The sequence below is a fragment of the Salmo salar genome, chromosome ssa08 (genome assembly GCF_905237065.1).
Source record: "Salmo salar chromosome ssa08, Ssal_v3.1, whole genome shotgun sequence".
Lineage (NCBI taxonomy): Eukaryota > Metazoa > Chordata > Actinopteri > Salmoniformes > Salmonidae > Salmo > Salmo salar.
Window position 1 is genome coordinate 17023831 of NC_059449.1, and position 16807 is coordinate 17040637.

At 42.9% G+C, this 16807-nt stretch overlaps 2 protein-coding genes across 3 annotated transcripts in view; both read left to right on the plus strand.

The window, feature by feature from the left end:
- LOC106610360 (TBC domain-containing protein kinase-like protein) overlaps positions 1 to 16807 on the plus strand; it is a 68118-nt gene that overhangs the window by 421 nt on the left and 50890 nt on the right. Inside the window, exons 1-12 of one of the 2 annotated variants that reach the window (XM_045722872.1) lie at positions 13 to 31; positions 272 to 528; positions 8287 to 8359; positions 9257 to 9371; positions 9564 to 9637; positions 12318 to 12459; positions 12658 to 12718; positions 12824 to 12885; positions 13381 to 13442; positions 13766 to 13914; positions 14271 to 14409; positions 16023 to 16122. In XM_045722872.1, coding sequence (XP_045578828.1) covers positions 336 to 528; positions 8287 to 8359; positions 9257 to 9371; positions 9564 to 9637; positions 12318 to 12459; positions 12658 to 12718; positions 12824 to 12885; positions 13381 to 13442; positions 13766 to 13914; positions 14271 to 14409; positions 16023 to 16122 — 1170 coding nt within the window. In that variant the 5' untranslated portion in view covers positions 13 to 31; positions 272 to 335. Of the gene's footprint in view, positions 1 to 12; positions 32 to 271; positions 529 to 8286; positions 8360 to 9256; positions 9372 to 9563; positions 9638 to 12317; positions 12460 to 12657; positions 12719 to 12823; positions 12886 to 13380; positions 13443 to 13765; positions 13915 to 14270; positions 14410 to 16022; positions 16123 to 16807 lie in introns of those variants that run through there. The other variant, XM_014209681.2, reaches the window with a different exon arrangement.
- LOC106610361 (uncharacterized) lies at positions 14424 to 16010 on the plus strand. Its single transcript, XM_014209682.2, has 2 exons — positions 14424 to 15548; positions 15639 to 16010. The coding sequence occupies exons 1-2, from the start codon at positions 14472 to 14474 to the stop codon at positions 15717 to 15719; spliced, it is 1158 nt and encodes a 385-aa protein (XP_014065157.2). The 5' UTR covers positions 14424 to 14471; the 3' UTR covers positions 15720 to 16010.

Consider the following 16807-nt stretch of genomic DNA (forward strand, 5'->3'; position numbering starts at 1 on the left):
CGGTTATGTGCCTCCCTAAATACACTATTAGGTAATGCTTGTACAATATGACAAAGTAAATGAAGTGGATATGAAAGTGTGTGGTAACCATTCTTTTGTGTTATATCTTAAGTTATTTCTGCGTTTAAAAGCTGTGATATAACTTGTATTTTAGCTACATTGCACCTGTTGTGTTTAGATATAGTTTCAAATTAAAATGAGTGTTTGTAAACATGAACCAAACTGTTCATAATTTGTTTCACTGCCTCTAATGTCTCTGTGTTTTCCATAGGGTGTGTGGGTTGGTGGAGCTGTCAACTGTGAGTCTGAAGTGGACACTGGAGCAGTGAGTAGTCATGAGGCCACTGAGAGACGCCCAGCTAGGGGCCTTCACCTTCTTTGCCTCGGCTCTCCCCCACGATGTGTGCGGGAGCAACGGCCTCCCCCTCACCCCCAACTCCATCAAGATCCTGGGCCGCTTCCAGCTGCTCAAGACCATTACCCACCCCAGGCTCTGCCAGTACGTAGACATCTCCAGAGGGAAGCATGGTAGGACTACGCATCTCTGTCTGTTTGTCAATGGGTCTTCTGGGTCCTATTCTTGATACGGTGAAAATACATCACTCCCTCAACCTACCTTCCTTGGAGTAAAAGTGATCTGAATGCACAGAATACACCAATGGTAAAGCACTGGTAGGCCTATATAAGTGCTATAACTGGAATGGTGAAAGATAAAATCAAATTTTAATGCGAGTGTAGATGTTAATGCGAGTGTAGCGAAATGCTTGTACTTCTATTTCCGACCGTGCAGTAATATCTAACAAGTATTCAATCAATTCCCCAACAACTACCTAATACACATATCTTAAGGGGTGAATGAGAACATGTACATATAAATATATGGATGAGCGATGGCCCAGCGGCATAGGCAAGGTGCAATAGATGGTATAAAATACAGTATATACAAATGATATGAGTAATGTAAGATATGTAAACATTATTAAAGTGGCATTGTTTAAAGTGACTAGTGATCCATTTATTAAAGTGGTCAGTGATTGGGTCTCAATGTAGGCAGCAGCCTCTCTGAGTTAGTGATTGCTGTTTAGCAGTCTGATGGCCTTGAGATAGGAGCTGTTTTTCAGTCTCTCTGTCCCAGCTTTGATGCACCTGTACTGACCTCGCCTTCTGGATGGTAGGGGTGTGAACAGGCAGTGGCTCGGGTGGTTGTTGTCCTTGATGATCTTTTTGACCTTCCTGTGACATCGGGTGCTGTAGGTGTCATGGAGGGCAGGTAGTTTACCCCCGGTAATGCGTTGTGCAGACCGCACCACCCTCTGGAGAGCCTTGCGGTTGAGGGCGGTGCAGTTGCCGTACCAGGCTGTGATACAGCCCGACAGGATGCTCTCAATTGTGCATCTGTAAAAGTTTGTCAGGGTTTTTGGTGACAAGCCAAATTTCTTCAGCCTCCTGAGGTCGAAGAGGCGCTGTTGATCCTTCTTCACCAAACTGTCTTGTGTGGGTGGACCATTTCAGTTTGTCTGTGATGTGTACGCCGAGGAACTTAAAACGTTCCACCTTCTCCACTACTGTCCCGTCGATGTCAATGGGGGGGGGGGTGTGCTCCCTCTGCTGTTTCCTGAAGTTCACGATCATCTCCTTTGTTTTGTTGACGTTGAGTGAAAGTTTGTTTTCCTGACACCACACTCCGAGTGTTCTCACCTCCTCCTGTTGTTTAGTCATTGTTGGTAATCAAGCCCACTACTGTTGTGTCGTCTGCAAACTTGATGATTGAGTTGGAGGCGTGCATGGCTACACATTTGTGGGTCAAGAGGGAGTACAAGAAGGGGCTGAGCACGCACCCTTGTGGGGCCCCAGTGTTGAGGGTGAGTGGAGATGTTGTTTCCTACCTTTACCATACGTCAGAAAGTCCAGGACCCAATTGCACAGGGCAGGATTGAGACCCATGGCCTCGAACTTGGAGGGTACTATGGTGTTGAATGCAGAGCTGTAGTCAATGAACAGCATTCTTACATAGGTATTCCTCTTGTCCAGATGGGATAGGGCAGTGTGATTGCGATTGCATCGTCTGTGGACCTGTTGGGGCGGTATGCAAACTGAAGTGGGTCTAGTGTGGCCGGTAAGGTGGAGGTGATATGATCCTTGACTAGTCTCTCAAAGCATTTCATGATGACAGAAGTGAGTGCTACAGGGCAGTAGTCATTTAGTTCAGTTCCCTTTGCCTTCTTGGGTACAGGGACAATGGTGGCCATCTTGAAGCATGTGGGGACAGCAGACTGGGATAAGGAGCGATTGAATATGTCTGTAAACACACCAGCCAGCTGGTCTGCGCATGCTCTGAGGACGTGGCTTGGAATGCCGTCTGGGCCAGCAGCCTTGCGAGGGTTAACACGTTTAAATGTTTTACTCACGTCAGCCACGGAGAAGGATGGGGGGGGGGCCGTGACAGTGGCACTATATTATCCTCAAAGCAGGCAAAGAAGGTGTTTAGTTTGTCTGGAAGCTTGACGTCGGTGTCCGTATCGTGGCTGGTTTTCTTTTTGTAGTCTGTGATTTCATGTAGACCCTGCCATGTGCCTCGTGTCTGAGCCGTTGAGTGTCTGCACTTTGTCCCTGTACCAGCATTTCGCTTGCTTGATTTCCTTGCGGAGGGAATAACTACACTGTTTATATTCAGCCATATTCACAGACCTCTTTCCATGGTTAAATGCGGTGGTTCGCGAGTTCAGTTTTGCGACAATGCCGCCATCCATCCACAGTTTCTGGTTAGGGTAGGTTTTATTACTCCAATGCACTTCCTTATAAACTCACTCACCAAGTCAGCGTATAGATCGATGTTGTTCTCTGAGGCTGACCGGAACATATCCCAGTCTGCGTGATCAAAACAATCCTGAAGCGTGGCTTCCGATTGGTCAGACCTGCGTTGAATGGTTCTAGTCCCTGGTACATCCTGTTTGAGTTTCTGCCTATAAAACGGTAGGAGAAAGATGGCGTCGTGGTCGGATTTGCCGAAGGGAGGGCAGGGGAGGGCTTTGTATGCATCGCTGAAGTTAGAGTAGCAGTGATCGAGTGTATTACCCTTGCGCGTAGTGCAATCAATATTTTGATAGAATTTAGGAAGCCTTGATCTCAAATTTGATTTGTTTAAAATCCCCAGCTACAGTTAATGCAGCCTCAGGATTACGGTTGCAAAGGGTCTGAAACTTTCCCTGAAATTTCCAGAATTTTTCTGAACATTTTCCATGGGAAGTTGAGCCTGGGAATTTGGGGAATTTTCCTTAAATCATCAAAAAAGTTAGCGTATAACAGTGAACCTTTTTTGTGGGTACACATAAGTCAATTCTAGGTCTTGTGGCATATTTTGGTTAAACTATCCCCAATTCAATGGAATTGCAACCCTCTGCATGCACAGTGCATTCTTCCATCACATGTGCAGTGCACTCTTCCATTACATGTACAGCTGATTCTCAAGACCTTGCACACTAATGAGATGCTATTGAGCCCACACTACTACACTGTCTGAGACAAGGACTACATGCTTTCTGGTGAGTTTTGATTACAATACTGGGTTGGGTGAATATATTTTATACGACAAACATGACGTTTTGTTAACTAGTAAATAGTAGCCTACAGCAAAGTGTGTTTAAATCATTTCTAACTTGTTAACAATTTCTGCTAGTTAGTTTTTGCTACCATGTGGGTTTTAGCTTGCTTGAGCCTCCTAACTGAGGAGTGTTAATTCACCTGTGTCCATAAAAGCTGTGTACATTTGCATATACTGTGCCAAATCATATGTGAAGAATGCAACAAAGATGCAGAATCATCTGGCCAAGTGCTTAGAATTCCCTCAGCGCTCACAACAAGCAACCTCTGACAAAAGTCCCTGTACTTCTATTCGAGGTGGAAATGAGGAATCAGACACCTTACTGATAGCAACAGCTCATGGTCCTCAAGGAATCAAATGTTTTTTTTGACTCAATGGAGGAATGTAGTCAGAGAAATGCTGATGAATGTCTTGCTCAAGCTGTCTATGCAACTTCTTCACCTCTGATGCTTACAGGCAATGTGTATTGGAAGAAATTTCTGAATGTTCTTCGCCCAGCATACACCTCTCCAACCAGACATGCTTTATCTAGACATTTTGCTGGATGCAGAGTTCAACAGAGTTCAAGTGAAGATCAAGCTAATTGTAGAGAAAGCGGACTGTATTGCAATCATCTCTGTTGGGTGGTCGAATGTTCGTGGGCAAGGAATAATTAACTACATCATCTCCACCACTCAACCTGTACTCTACAAGAGCACAGACACAAGGGACAACAGACACACCAGTCTCTACATTGCAGATGAGCTGAAGGCAATCCTCAATGACCTTGGACCACAGAAGGTATTTGCACTGGTGACAGACAATGCTGCGGACATGAAGGCTGCTTGGTCTAAAGTGGAGGAGTCCTACCCTCACATCACACCAATTGGCTGTGCTGCTCATGCATTGAATCTGCTCCTCAAGGACATCATGGCTTTGAAAACAATGGATACCCTCTACAAGAAAGCCAAGGAAATGGTTAGGTATGTGAAGGGTCATCAAGATGGCAGCAATTTACCTCACCAAGCAAAGTGAGATGACTAAGAGCACCACATTGAAGCTGCCCAGCAACACCCGTTGGGGTGGTGTTGTCATCATGTTTGACAGTCTCCTGGAGGGGAAGGAGTCTCTCCAAGAAATGGCCATATCACAGTTTGCCGATATGGACAGCCCCATCAAGAGGATCCTCCTGGATGATGTATTTTGGGAGAGGGTGGTAAGCAGCCTGAAACGCCAGAAACCTATAGCAGTAGCCATTGCACAGATTGAGGGCGACAGTGCCATCCTGTCTGATGTTCTGATGTTTGCAGATGTAAGAGAAGAAATGTGTACTGCCCTGCCCACTTCACTGTTGCTCAAGCAGAGGAAACTGCAGTTCTGAAATACATCAAAAAGCGTGAAGACTTCTACCTGAAGCCCTTACACGCAGCAGCGTACATGTTGGACCCCAAGTATGCTGGGAAGCGCATCCTGTCTGGTGCAGAGATCAACAAAGCCTATGGTGTCATCACTACCATGTTTCGCCACCTTGGCCTGGATGAGGGCAAGGTTCTTGGCAGTCTGGTGAAGTACACTTCCAAGCAAGGGCTTTGGGATGGAGATGCAATATGGCAGTCTTGCCAACATATCTCATCAACCACCTGGTGGAGGGGACTTTGTGGTTCTGAGGCTCTTTCCCCTGTTGCCTCCATCATCCTCCAAATCCCACCAACATCAGCCGCCTCAGAGCGCAACTGGTCCTTGTTTGGGAACACAAACACCAAAGCACGCAAAAGGCTGACCAATACAGGCTGACCAGGTTGAAAAATTGTGGCCATCCGGGCAGATTTGGGGCTTTTTGAGCCTGAAACGAGCCATCCTCATCAAGGTTCGAAAGTGACAGTGAAGATGAGGCCTCAGTCTGATGTTCAAGAGGTGGACATTGAGGAGGTCCAGGAAGAAGACATGGACGCCTGAGAGGAAGACAACCAAAGCTTTAGTTTCTAGACTATCATTTTACAGATGTATGTTGAAAACGTTTTTGGGAGATGCGATGGATCATTGGGGATCATTCAATATTCCCTTTTGTTGTTCAGTGAAATCATCCCATGTTAAGAGTCAACTCATTTAATTAAAGTTCAATTAAAAAACTAAATTGTTTACGAATTTCTTTTGGAAGGATTTAATAATTTGCAATTATGTCTACTTATGATAAGGTAAAAGGTTTATGTTTCTGTCTCCATATGATATGGTAAATATATCCAATGCAGAAAAAACATCTACATTTAAATGGTATTAATATTAATTTGCATATTTCTGTTAATTCCCACAAAGTTTCCACTTCTGAATATTCCCCAAAATGTCCAACCCTACTCAGGATATATGGTTTCCAGTTTACATAGAGTCCAGTGAAGTTCCTTGAGGGCCGTCTTGGTGTCTGCTTGAGGAGGAATGTACACAGTTGTGACGATAACTGACGAGAATTCTCTTGGGAGGTAATATGTCCGGCATTTTATTGTAAGGAATTCGAGGTCGGGTGAGCAGAAGGACTTGAGTTCCTGTATGTTGTTATGATTACACCATGAGTTGTTAATCGTGAAGCGTACACCCCCGCCCTTCCTCTTCCCAGAGAGGTTTTTATCTCTGTCGGCACGATGCATGGAGAAGCCCAGTGGCTGAACCAATTCCGAGAGAGCGATGTTTCCGTAAAACAGAGAATGTTACAATCTCTGATGTCTCTCTGGAAGGCAACCCTTGCTTGAATTTCGTCTATCTTGTTGTTAAGAGACTGGACATTGGCGAGTAGTATACTTGAGAGCTGTGGGCGATGTGCACGTCTACGGAGCCTGACCAGGAGGCCGCTCCGTCTGTCCCTTCTGCGGCATGTTGTTTTGGGTCGGCTTTTGGGATCTGATCCATTGTCCTGGGTGGTGGTCCAAACAGAGGATCTGAAACAGAGGATCTGCTTCGGGAAAGTCGTATTCCTGGTCGTAATGTTGGTAAGTTCACGTCGCTTTTATATCCAATAGTTCTTCCCGGCTGTATGTAATAAGAGGTCATTGATGACTGCCTTCCTGGGGTAACAATGTAAGAAATAATACATAAACTAAATACTGCATAGTTTCCTAAGGACTCGAAGCGAGGCGACCATCTATGTCGGCGCCATCTTGAGTGACTTTGTAGTGGAATCCTTGTTTTCCTCTATTCAACTGTATCTGGCTTTCAGTGATTTGTGAAGATGGGAAGAATACATGGAAAATCAGGTATCCTAGTATCACAATACTGGTATCGTGACAACACTTCACTACCAGAAATATCCTAGTATTGGGAGGGTGGGATGGAGAGTGAAACTAAAGAGGACTAGGGGAGATTGGTACTGACGTGACAGACCGACAGCAGCTTTTAAATCAAATCCCTTTCCCTTTGGCATCTACTATTGTATATGACTGGTGTCCTATTAATATCAAATAAAATGTTATTCATCATACGCTTCGTAAACAACAGGTGTAGACTAACAGTGAAATGCTTACTTACGGTGTGCATTCAGAAGGAAGAGGGAACAGAGTGCATTCAGCGTATTCCAACAGAGCCTTGACCTTCCCTTTCTATTTGGAAAAACACCTAATAATCTTGTGTATTGTGTGAAAAGAGGCTGTTCATATTGACTTCATTGTGGTCATACCCATAAGTTTACATGTTGACTTGTACCCCAGTTTGTCATTTACAGTTGAGCAAATATGGAGAAACTTCATCACAGGTTATACCTCTTCAAGAGGCTCTCTCAGCTTTCAACAATGTCTCTGTTTTTGAGTAGTGTTTTCTGTTTCATCCGAGTCACTGTAAAATAACTGAATGTGTTTGGCAAACTCCAACTGCACAATCTAACTTCTTTCGCTTTTGTTTGCCACGCGTATTACCACAATAATGTGTTTTATTAAAAGTCTCAACAAAAAACAGAAATCATCCCAAATCCACAATATGCAGATTTTATTGGACACTGTAATGTTGACACATTAATGATTTTTGGCCAAAGTATACACAGTACTGTCATTATGGACTTCCTGAGTTGTTAAAAGCTTACATTAGCCTGCTTTGTTTCATCCTTTTATATGCCCAGATGTTTTATAGTCATGGCTAGAAGCTTATGTCAAATGTATGTCAAAAGTATATATTTTTTTGTGCATTTTATCTAACCCTAACCCTTTTCCTAACCTTTACCTAATTCTCCAAACTGCTGCGAAAGTTCTCCTAACCTGCTAAGAAAAGTCAATTCTGACATGAACTGTATTCATTTAATCAAAACCATGTTTTAAGGCCCTGAACGCTGGACCCTTTGTCAGATTTTGTAGATAACATTTTGTTTTTCCATTTATTGTGTGGGCTGGGTGGATGGGAAGTTATAAAGGACTGAGTACAGCTTTAAAGCTTTGTAATTGCATATGTATGTTATCACAACACATGGCGCTAGCATTTCATTTAGAAGATTCTTCTTGACTATGTTTAACCAATCATGTGGTGGCTAAACCTTTAACTTAAAGGCACACTCCTTCATTGGAAAAACAACAAAATGACAGCCTTGCTGGGAAAAAAAAAATGGAGACCAAGCAGCAGACCGTAAAACAAATGTTTTGAAATCACATATTAAACTAATAAATGAATAAAATGCCAGGGCTGACCAGTGTCATATTGATCTACCATTTCACACCTTTTCTTCTTCCTTCTTCCAGAACGACTTGTTGTTGTAACGGAACACTACGAAAGCAGTCTAAATGATTTCCAGAAACAGTTTCAAACTGTCAGGTAAGAATACACGTTTTTTTTTATTAGTTGCACTGGGTTGACCAACTGGCGGGCTGAATTTGGCCCCGCTGTTATTTTATTTAGGCCCCTAAGTTTTCTTATATAAAAAGGAAATGTTATTTTATTTTGTATTTTTATTGTTGGACATAAAAGGCTAAAAACACCAGCAAATCAGCTCCAAGTGATTTTAATTTTGGAATCTGTTCCAGAGTATTCCCACACGTTATAGAGAGATACTGTATATGTAAACGTATACAACTGCAAGCAAGGTTTGAAATGGCTGTTTTAGACAAATATTATATCTGTTTAGGATACTTGTGGTCAATTTGCAGTCAACAAATTATTTGTTTTCATGCACTGTCCACCGAAATGCTTTCTTGCAGGTTCCTTCTCGACAAGGCAACAACAATAAGAAATAGTATAATACCCGAAGGCACTATATCTATATAGTACAATATTTACACAATATGAAGACTATATATAGATATAGTACATTATCATTGTACTATGTTATTGAATGTTAGGAGGACTCAGTTCTATATCTCTGTCAGTAGAATGATCATGGTTTAGCTGAACAAAGAAGAATGGCTTCATTACATCAGGACTAGGCTATGCACTACCCTTGCCATCTACTGGTTGACACCGATAATAACACAAACCTCTTCCATCTAAAACACTTACCGAATGAACTCCTCAACTCTACAGACCCGGCAGGGGGAAAATGACTACATATTTAGTACACACAATGACCTGTTGTAGCTTTGTTGGCTGGAAAACAAAGACGCTCTGAGTAACATACATAACTCTTTTTCAAGCCAAACACCACAGGTCCTAAAGCTACGCCCAAGTTCTATAATGTGTATATAATATTTCTCAGGCCTTGTCTGTCTGTTACAGCCCAGAGAGGGTTCTCCAGATAGCCTATGAGGCCTTGGAGGGACTAGAGTTTATGAACAAACATGGGATGGTTCACAGAGCGCTCAATGCAAAGAATGTCCTCATGGACGGCAAGGTAGGTTACCTCCCTTCCCTATCAGTTGGGGTCTAATGGAATGGCTTTTAACGCCGTTTGCCATTGTCATCTAGCCTGGTTAAACCTGTGCTCTCGTTTAAACAGGCTAATTGTCATCACGTTATTGATGCATTATTGATTTATCATAAGGCCATCAATACATTGTCATTTGTAACATTTGTTTCTTTGTAGGGCAAGGTGAAGCTGGCTAAGTTTGGGCTCTATTACATGACAGACCACGGGGCGGATGTGGACTTTCCTATTGGGTAAGTCCTGTTCATATCTAACCTCCCATGTACAACGACTGTGTCGATAGATGTGAAAAGCTATTACATTGTGACTGACATTAGATTAGGCAGTGAAAACACAATTATTTTACATTCTAGTCATTTAGCCGACGCTCTTTGAGCAACATACAGGAGTGAGTGCATACATTGGTGCCCCGTGGGAGTTGAAGCCACAACCCTGGCCTGCAAGCGCCATGCTCTACCAACTCATCTATAAGGGTTAAAAGCAATACATGTTCCACTGTCATATAGAGATAACTATGATAAATGATGATGTGATAATGGAAGATTTTAACCTTGAACGTCTGGAACTTGTAGTACTGTGGATCTTCTGATAATGGAAGATTTGAGCCTTGAACGTCTGGAACTTGTAGTACTGTGGATCTTCTGATAATGGAAGATTTTAACCTTGAACGTCTGGAACTTGTAGTACTGTGGATCTTCTGATAATGGAAGATTTTAACCTTGAACGTCTGGAACTTGTAGTACTGTGGATCTTCTGATAATGGAAGATTTGAACCTTGAACGTCTGGAACTTGTAGTACTGTGGATCTTCTGATAATGGAGGTCATAGGTCCCTCTGTGAACACAACACAGTATTTCATTGCTGTTAGTGAAATAGAATGCATTACTATGACATGTATGTGTAATGGTCAATCTATTGTTTATCAAATCACATTTTGTCACTTGCGCCGAATACAACAGGTGTTGTACAGTGAAATGCTTACTTACAAGTCCTTAACCAACAATGCAGTTTTATGGAAATCCCTAAAAAAGTAAGAGCTAAGAATAACAAATAATTCAAGAGCAACAGTAAATAACAATAGCGGGGCTATATACAGGGGGGTACCGGTACAGAGTCAATGTGCTGGGGCCACCGGTGTCGAGGTAATTATGTACATGTAGGTAGAGTTATTAAAGTGGCTATGCATAGATAATAACAGAGAGTAGCAGCAGGGGTGGGGGGTCAGGCAATGCAAATAGTATTGGTAGCCATTTGATTAGATGTTCAGGAGTCTTAAGGCTTGGAGGTAGAAGCTGTTTAGAAGCCTCTTGGACCTAGACTTTGTGCTCTGGTACCGCTTGCCGTGCGGTAGCAGCGAGAACAGTCTATGACTGGGGTGGCTGGAGTATTTGACCATTTCTAGGGCCTTCCTCTGACCCTGCCTGGTATAGAGGTCCTGGATGACAGGAAGCTTGGCCCCGGTGATGTACTGGGCCGTACGCACTACCCTCTGTGGTGCCTTGCGGTCGGAGGCCGAGCAGTTGCCATACCAGGCAGTGATGCAACCCGTCAGGATGCTCTCGATGGTGCAGCTGTAAAACCTTTTGAGGATCTGGGGGCCCATGCCAAATATTTTCAGTCTCCTGAGGGGGAATAGGTTTTGTCATGCCCTCTTCACGACTGTCTTTGTGTGCTTGGACCATGTTAGTTTGTTGGTGATGTGGACGCCAAGGAACTTGAAGCTCTCAACCTGCTCCACTACAACCCCGTCGATGAGAATGGGGACGTGCTCGGTGCTCCTTTTCCTGTAGTCCACAATCATCTCCTTTGTCTTGATCGCGTTGAGGGAGAGGTTGTTGTCCTGGCACCACACTGCCAGGTCTCTGACCTCCTCCCTGTAGGCTGTCTCATCGTTGTCGGTGGTCAGGCCAACCACTGTTGTGTCATCAGCAAACTTAATGATGGTGTTGGAGTTGTGCCTGGCCGTGCAGTCATGAGTGAACAGGGAGTACATTTACATTTACGTCATTTAGCAGACGCTCTTCTCCAGAGCGACTTACAAATTGGGAGTACAGGAGGGGACTGAGCACGCACTGTTGAGGGGCCCCTGTGTTGAGGATCAGCTTAGCGGATGTGTCGTTACCTACCCTTACCACCTGGGAGCGGCCCGTCAGGAAGTCCATGATCCAGTTGCAGTGGGAGGTATTTAGTCCCAGGGTCCTTAGCTTAGTGATGAGCTTTGAGGGCACTATGGTGTTGAACGCTGAGCTGTAGTCAATGAATAGCATTCTCACATAGGTGTTCCTTTTGTCCAGGCGCGAAAGGGCAGTGTGGAGTGCAATAGAGATTGCATCATCTGTGGATCTGTTGGTGCGATATGCAAATTGCATAGTGGGTCTAGGGTTTCTGGGATAGTGGTGTTGATGTCAGCCATGACCAGCCATTATGATATCCAGGTTTTGGATATTGAAGTAATCCATTGTTTCAAGTACTGTAATAGATAGCTGAAGTCTTATCCAAAACCCAAAGGCCCTCATGTTTTAGAAAGTCTTTGTGGGTAATAGCCTGTTGTTGAATGGGGGAATGATTGTGTGTGTTCGCCGCTGCCTCTGATGTCCTGTGTTATCTAGTCTCCAAGTAAAACATCTGGTTTGAAGATGAAATAAGCTTTATCTGTCTAGTGTTTACGGAGATTCCTTGATATGAAGCAATGTACTGTACATGCATCATTTAAACAATGACTTCAACGAAACAGGAAGTACCTGGAATATTTAGGTAGATTAATCATCAAAGTCTGTTCATTGTCAAATGTTATCTGTTGCAAACATGTTTCATTGAATTTAATTCAAGACAACCTCAACGCTCTCAAGTTTTCTATGCCTTGCGGGGTATTCAATTGACCTTTGACCTTCAATTGACTATCTCTGTCCACAGGTACCCATCCTATCTGGCTCCAGAGGTCATCGCCCAGGGCTCAGTCCACCCTAGTGACCCCTCCCAGGGGGAGAACCCGCTTCCCTCGGGGCCCAAGACAGACGTGTGGACCCTGGGAGTCCTGCTCTTTGAGCTGTGTGCAGTAAGCTCTCTTACACCACCATGTCTTGACCTAATGATTGATTGGTTGATTGAGCTGTCAATCAAAAGTCAGGACTGTCATTGACAGATGTTATGACAGTGTTATATAGCCATTGAACTGAGGGTTCAAGTGAAGTGTGATATTGTGGTTAGGAGGAAGTCATTCTGTCCTCATGTACTATCAACCTTTTATTTACAGGGTAGAAGACTACTGCAGAACATTGAAATAAGCGAGAGATTGAAATTCATCATCACCTTGGGTAAGTGAACGTGTTGCCTTGTCCGTCAGCCTGGTGAGCCACAGATTGGTTATGATGGGGTTGTTCATTGTTTATGGCATGGTGGTCTGTGTTTGTTGTTCTCAGGTTGCATTGACGACATAGTCACAGTCCTTGCAGAGGAGCACGGATGCTTGGATGCGATTAGGGTGAGTTTGAAATCAATCACAAGTCACTATTTATTACACTGGCCCGCTAAAACCACTCTAAGAAAGGTTGATTGTCCTAGAATCCCTAGTTTGCCTAATGTGTAGATTGCCTAATGTGTAGATTGCCTAATGTGTGGTAAAGTCATGCTTTATGATGTTGTAGATAAGACTACTCCTTATTATACTGTATTGTTGATCCAGAGACGAACGTAATTTTAAAGGACTACAATTCATCAAATGCCTAAACAATGCCCTGTAACTTGTAACCACTAGCTGTGTGTGTTTGTGCGCGAATCTGTTTGCGTGTATATGTGTGCTAATGAAACTCATATGCCCTCCATTTGCCGAAGTGTTTTCCTTGTAAAAAATACTTTTAACCTTTCTCAGGCTATTTTATTTCTTTAGGATGCTGAAAAGCCATAAAAGCAGAGGGAGATTGGGGCTGTGGGTCTGGATTGTAGCATAACTAATGTGATTGTCAACGTTCTGTTACAGGAGCTGCCTGAGAACGTCCTAACATTATTAAGGAAATGCCTGACCTTCCTGCCCTCCAGAAGGTAACTCGACCAGAGATGTTTTATATCATGTGGATTGGACTCTGTTGTGTTGGCTATCATTTCCTGTTGGGAGGCCCATTCTCCATTCCTTCTCCAGGTACTTTTGTCATGCAGCTGAACTATGTGCAGGGTAATAACAGGGTAATAACAGGGGAAAGTGATCTTAAACATGCCCAAATGAGGACATGGTACGTTTTAGAGAGAACATTTGAGAACACTTCACATAACATTTTTGTCGTGCAATCTGAACCTTTGATGAAGTGCGTCTATGTTTTTGATGCATGTTCAAAAAGTTTGACATTTCACTCTGTGCTTCCATCCAGACCCACCCCTGCAGAGCTGCTGGTTGACCCAGTGTTTGAGGGCGTGTCGTGTCTCTACGCCCCGTTCCAGCAGCCCGTCGGGCTGTTCTCCTCCTCCCTGCGCTGTGCCCACCTGGAACTACCAGAGGACATCAGCCAGCTCTGCAAAGGTCAGTGCACACATGCATGCCCTGACATGGGCACACCCACGCATGGACACACACATGGACACACACACAAGCAAGCACACACTTACGGACCCACATACATTATAAATTGTTGTTTACCATCATAGACCTGGCTCTATGGATAAAGGATACATCTCAGACGACCACATTTTACCATGTAGAGGACCACAGTGTATCATCCTTGATGCTTAGTGTGGGATTTAATGGAACCCAGGAATGCCTGAAAAACAGTGGCAATTGTTATCGATTGGACTATCCTGCATAAAATGACATTCATTGAAATGTGACTTATTTTGAATGTATTAGACAGTTAAATCAATCTGTCAATCATGTCCCAGATAATGATGAGGAGTACCTGGGGGAGAGGGCCATAGACGAGGTGTACCACCTGTGGTGTTTGGCGGGAGGAGACCTGGAGAAGGAACTGACCAACAAGGAGATCATCCAGTCCAAGCCTCCCGTCTGCACCCTGCCCAAGTACTGTACAACACACCCTTTCTACCTAGTGGACTCTTTCAGATAATGTAGTTATACACAGCATGTCTTTCTACTGTTCTGTTTCAGATAATGTAGTTATATACAGCATGTCTTTCTACTGTTCTGTTTCAGATTATGTAGTTATATACAGCATGTCTTTCTACTGTTCTGTTTCAGATAATGTAGTTATTTACAGCATGTCTTTCTACTGTTCTGTTTCAGATTATGTAGTTATTTACAGCATGTCTTTCTACTGTTCTGTTTCAGATTATGTAGTTATATACAGCATGTCTTTCTACTGTTCTGTTTCAGATTATGTAGTTATATACAGCACTTCTTTCTACTGTTCTGTTTCAGATGATGTAGTTATATACAGCATGTCTTTCTACTGTTCTGTTTCAGATTATGTAGTTATTTACAGCATGTCTTTCTACTGTTCTGTTTCAGATTATGTAGTTATATACAGCATGTCTTTCTACTGTTCTGTTTCAGATTATGTAGTTATTTACAGCATGTCTTTCTACTGTTCTGTTTCAGATTATGTAGTTATATACAGCATGTCTTTCTACTGTTCTGTTTCAGATTATGTAGTTATATACAGCACTTCTTTCTACTGTTCTGTTTCAGATGATGTAGTTATATACAGCATGTCTTTCTACTGTTCTGTTTCAGATTATGTAGTTATTTACAGCATGTCTTTCTACTGTTCTGTTTCAGATTATGTAGTTATATACAGCATGTCTTTCTACTGTTCTGTTTCAGATTATGTAGTTATATACAGCATGTCTTTCTACTGTTCTGTTTCAGATTATGTAGTTATATACAGCATGTCTTTCTACTGTTCTGTTTCAGATAATGTAGTTATTTACAGCATGTCTTTCTACTGTTCTGTTTCAGATGATGTAGTTATATACAGCATGTCTTTCTACTGTTCTGTTTCAGATTATGTAGTTATTTACAGCATGTCTTTCTACTGTTCTGTTTCAGATTATGTAGTTATATACAGCATGTCTTTCTACTGTTCTGTTTCAGATTATGTAGTTATTTACAGCATGTCTTTCTACTGTTCTGTTTCAGATAATGTAGTTATATACAGCATGTCTTTCTACTGTTCTGTTTCAGATTATGTAGTTATATACATCATGTCTTTCTACTGTTCTGTTTCAGATTATGTAGTTATATACAGCATGTCTTTCTACTGTTCTGTTTCAGATGATGTAGTTATATACATCATGCCTTTCCCCTCAAAGCACAAAGTTAGGATAATGTTTACATCTGAATTAGTTCTCCCGAGTGACACAATAGTCTAAGGCACTGCATCTCAGTGCTAGAGACGTCACTACAGACACCCTGGTTCTAATCCAGGCTGTATCACAACCGGCCGTGATTGGGAGTCCCATAGGGCGGCGCACAGTTGTCCGGGTTTGGCCGGTGTAGGCCGTCATTGTAAATAAGAATTTGTTCTTAACTGACTTGCCTAGTTAAATAAAGGTTAAATAAATAAATAAAATAAAAAAATATATATAGTTAACTATATTATTTATAAGTAGATCCGTGCTATTCTATAGTTTCTCATCCGAATGAATAAATGTTGAGTTCAATCTCTGTGTTAGTTTCCTGCTGGAGGACGGGGAGTCGTTTGGCCAAGGCAGGGACAGGAGCTTCCTCCTGGATGACACCACCGTCACACTGTCTCTGTGCCAGCTGAAGAACGTGAGCACACCACTGTGACTAATAGATTTAACATTACCGTACAATAACAGGAGCAAGACATTGTAGTAGTGCATTGGTCTCTACTAGGTCTGTAATGACCAGTGTTCTACCAACACCACACGACAGGTCTATACTAGGTCTGTAATGACCAGTGTTCTACCAACACCACACGACAGGTCTCTACTAGGTCTGTAATGACCAGTGTACTACCAACACCACACGACAGGTCTATACTAGGTCTGTAATGACCAGTGTTCTACCAACACCACACGACAGGTCTCTACTAGGTCTGTAATGACCAGTGTTCTACCAACACCACACGACAGGTCTCTACTAGGTCTGTAATGACCAGTGTTCTACCAACACCACACGACAGGTCTATACTAGGTCTGTAATGACCAGTGTACTACCAACAACACACGACAGGTCTCTACTAGGTCTGTAATGACCAGTGTACTACCAACACCACACGACAGGTCTATACTAGGTCTGTAATGACCAGTGTACTACCAACACCACACGACAGGTCTATACTAGGTCTGTAATGACCAGTGTTCTACCAACACCACACGACAGGTCTATACTAGGTCTGTAATGACCAGTGTTCTACCAACACCACACGACAGGTCTCTACTAGGTCTGTAATGACCAGTGTACTACCAACACCACACGACAGGTCTATACT

Excerpts from the sequence above, each read along its gene's own strand:
- LOC106610361 (XM_014209682.2), top strand. The coding sequence starts at position 14,472 with ATGTCTTTCTACTGTTCTGTTTCAGATAATGTAGTTATATACAGCATG. Across the intron at positions 15,549-15,638 it reads CAGATTATGTAGTTATATAC|ATCATGCCTTTCCCCTCAAA; the intron begins ATCATGTCTTTC and ends GTAGTTATATAC.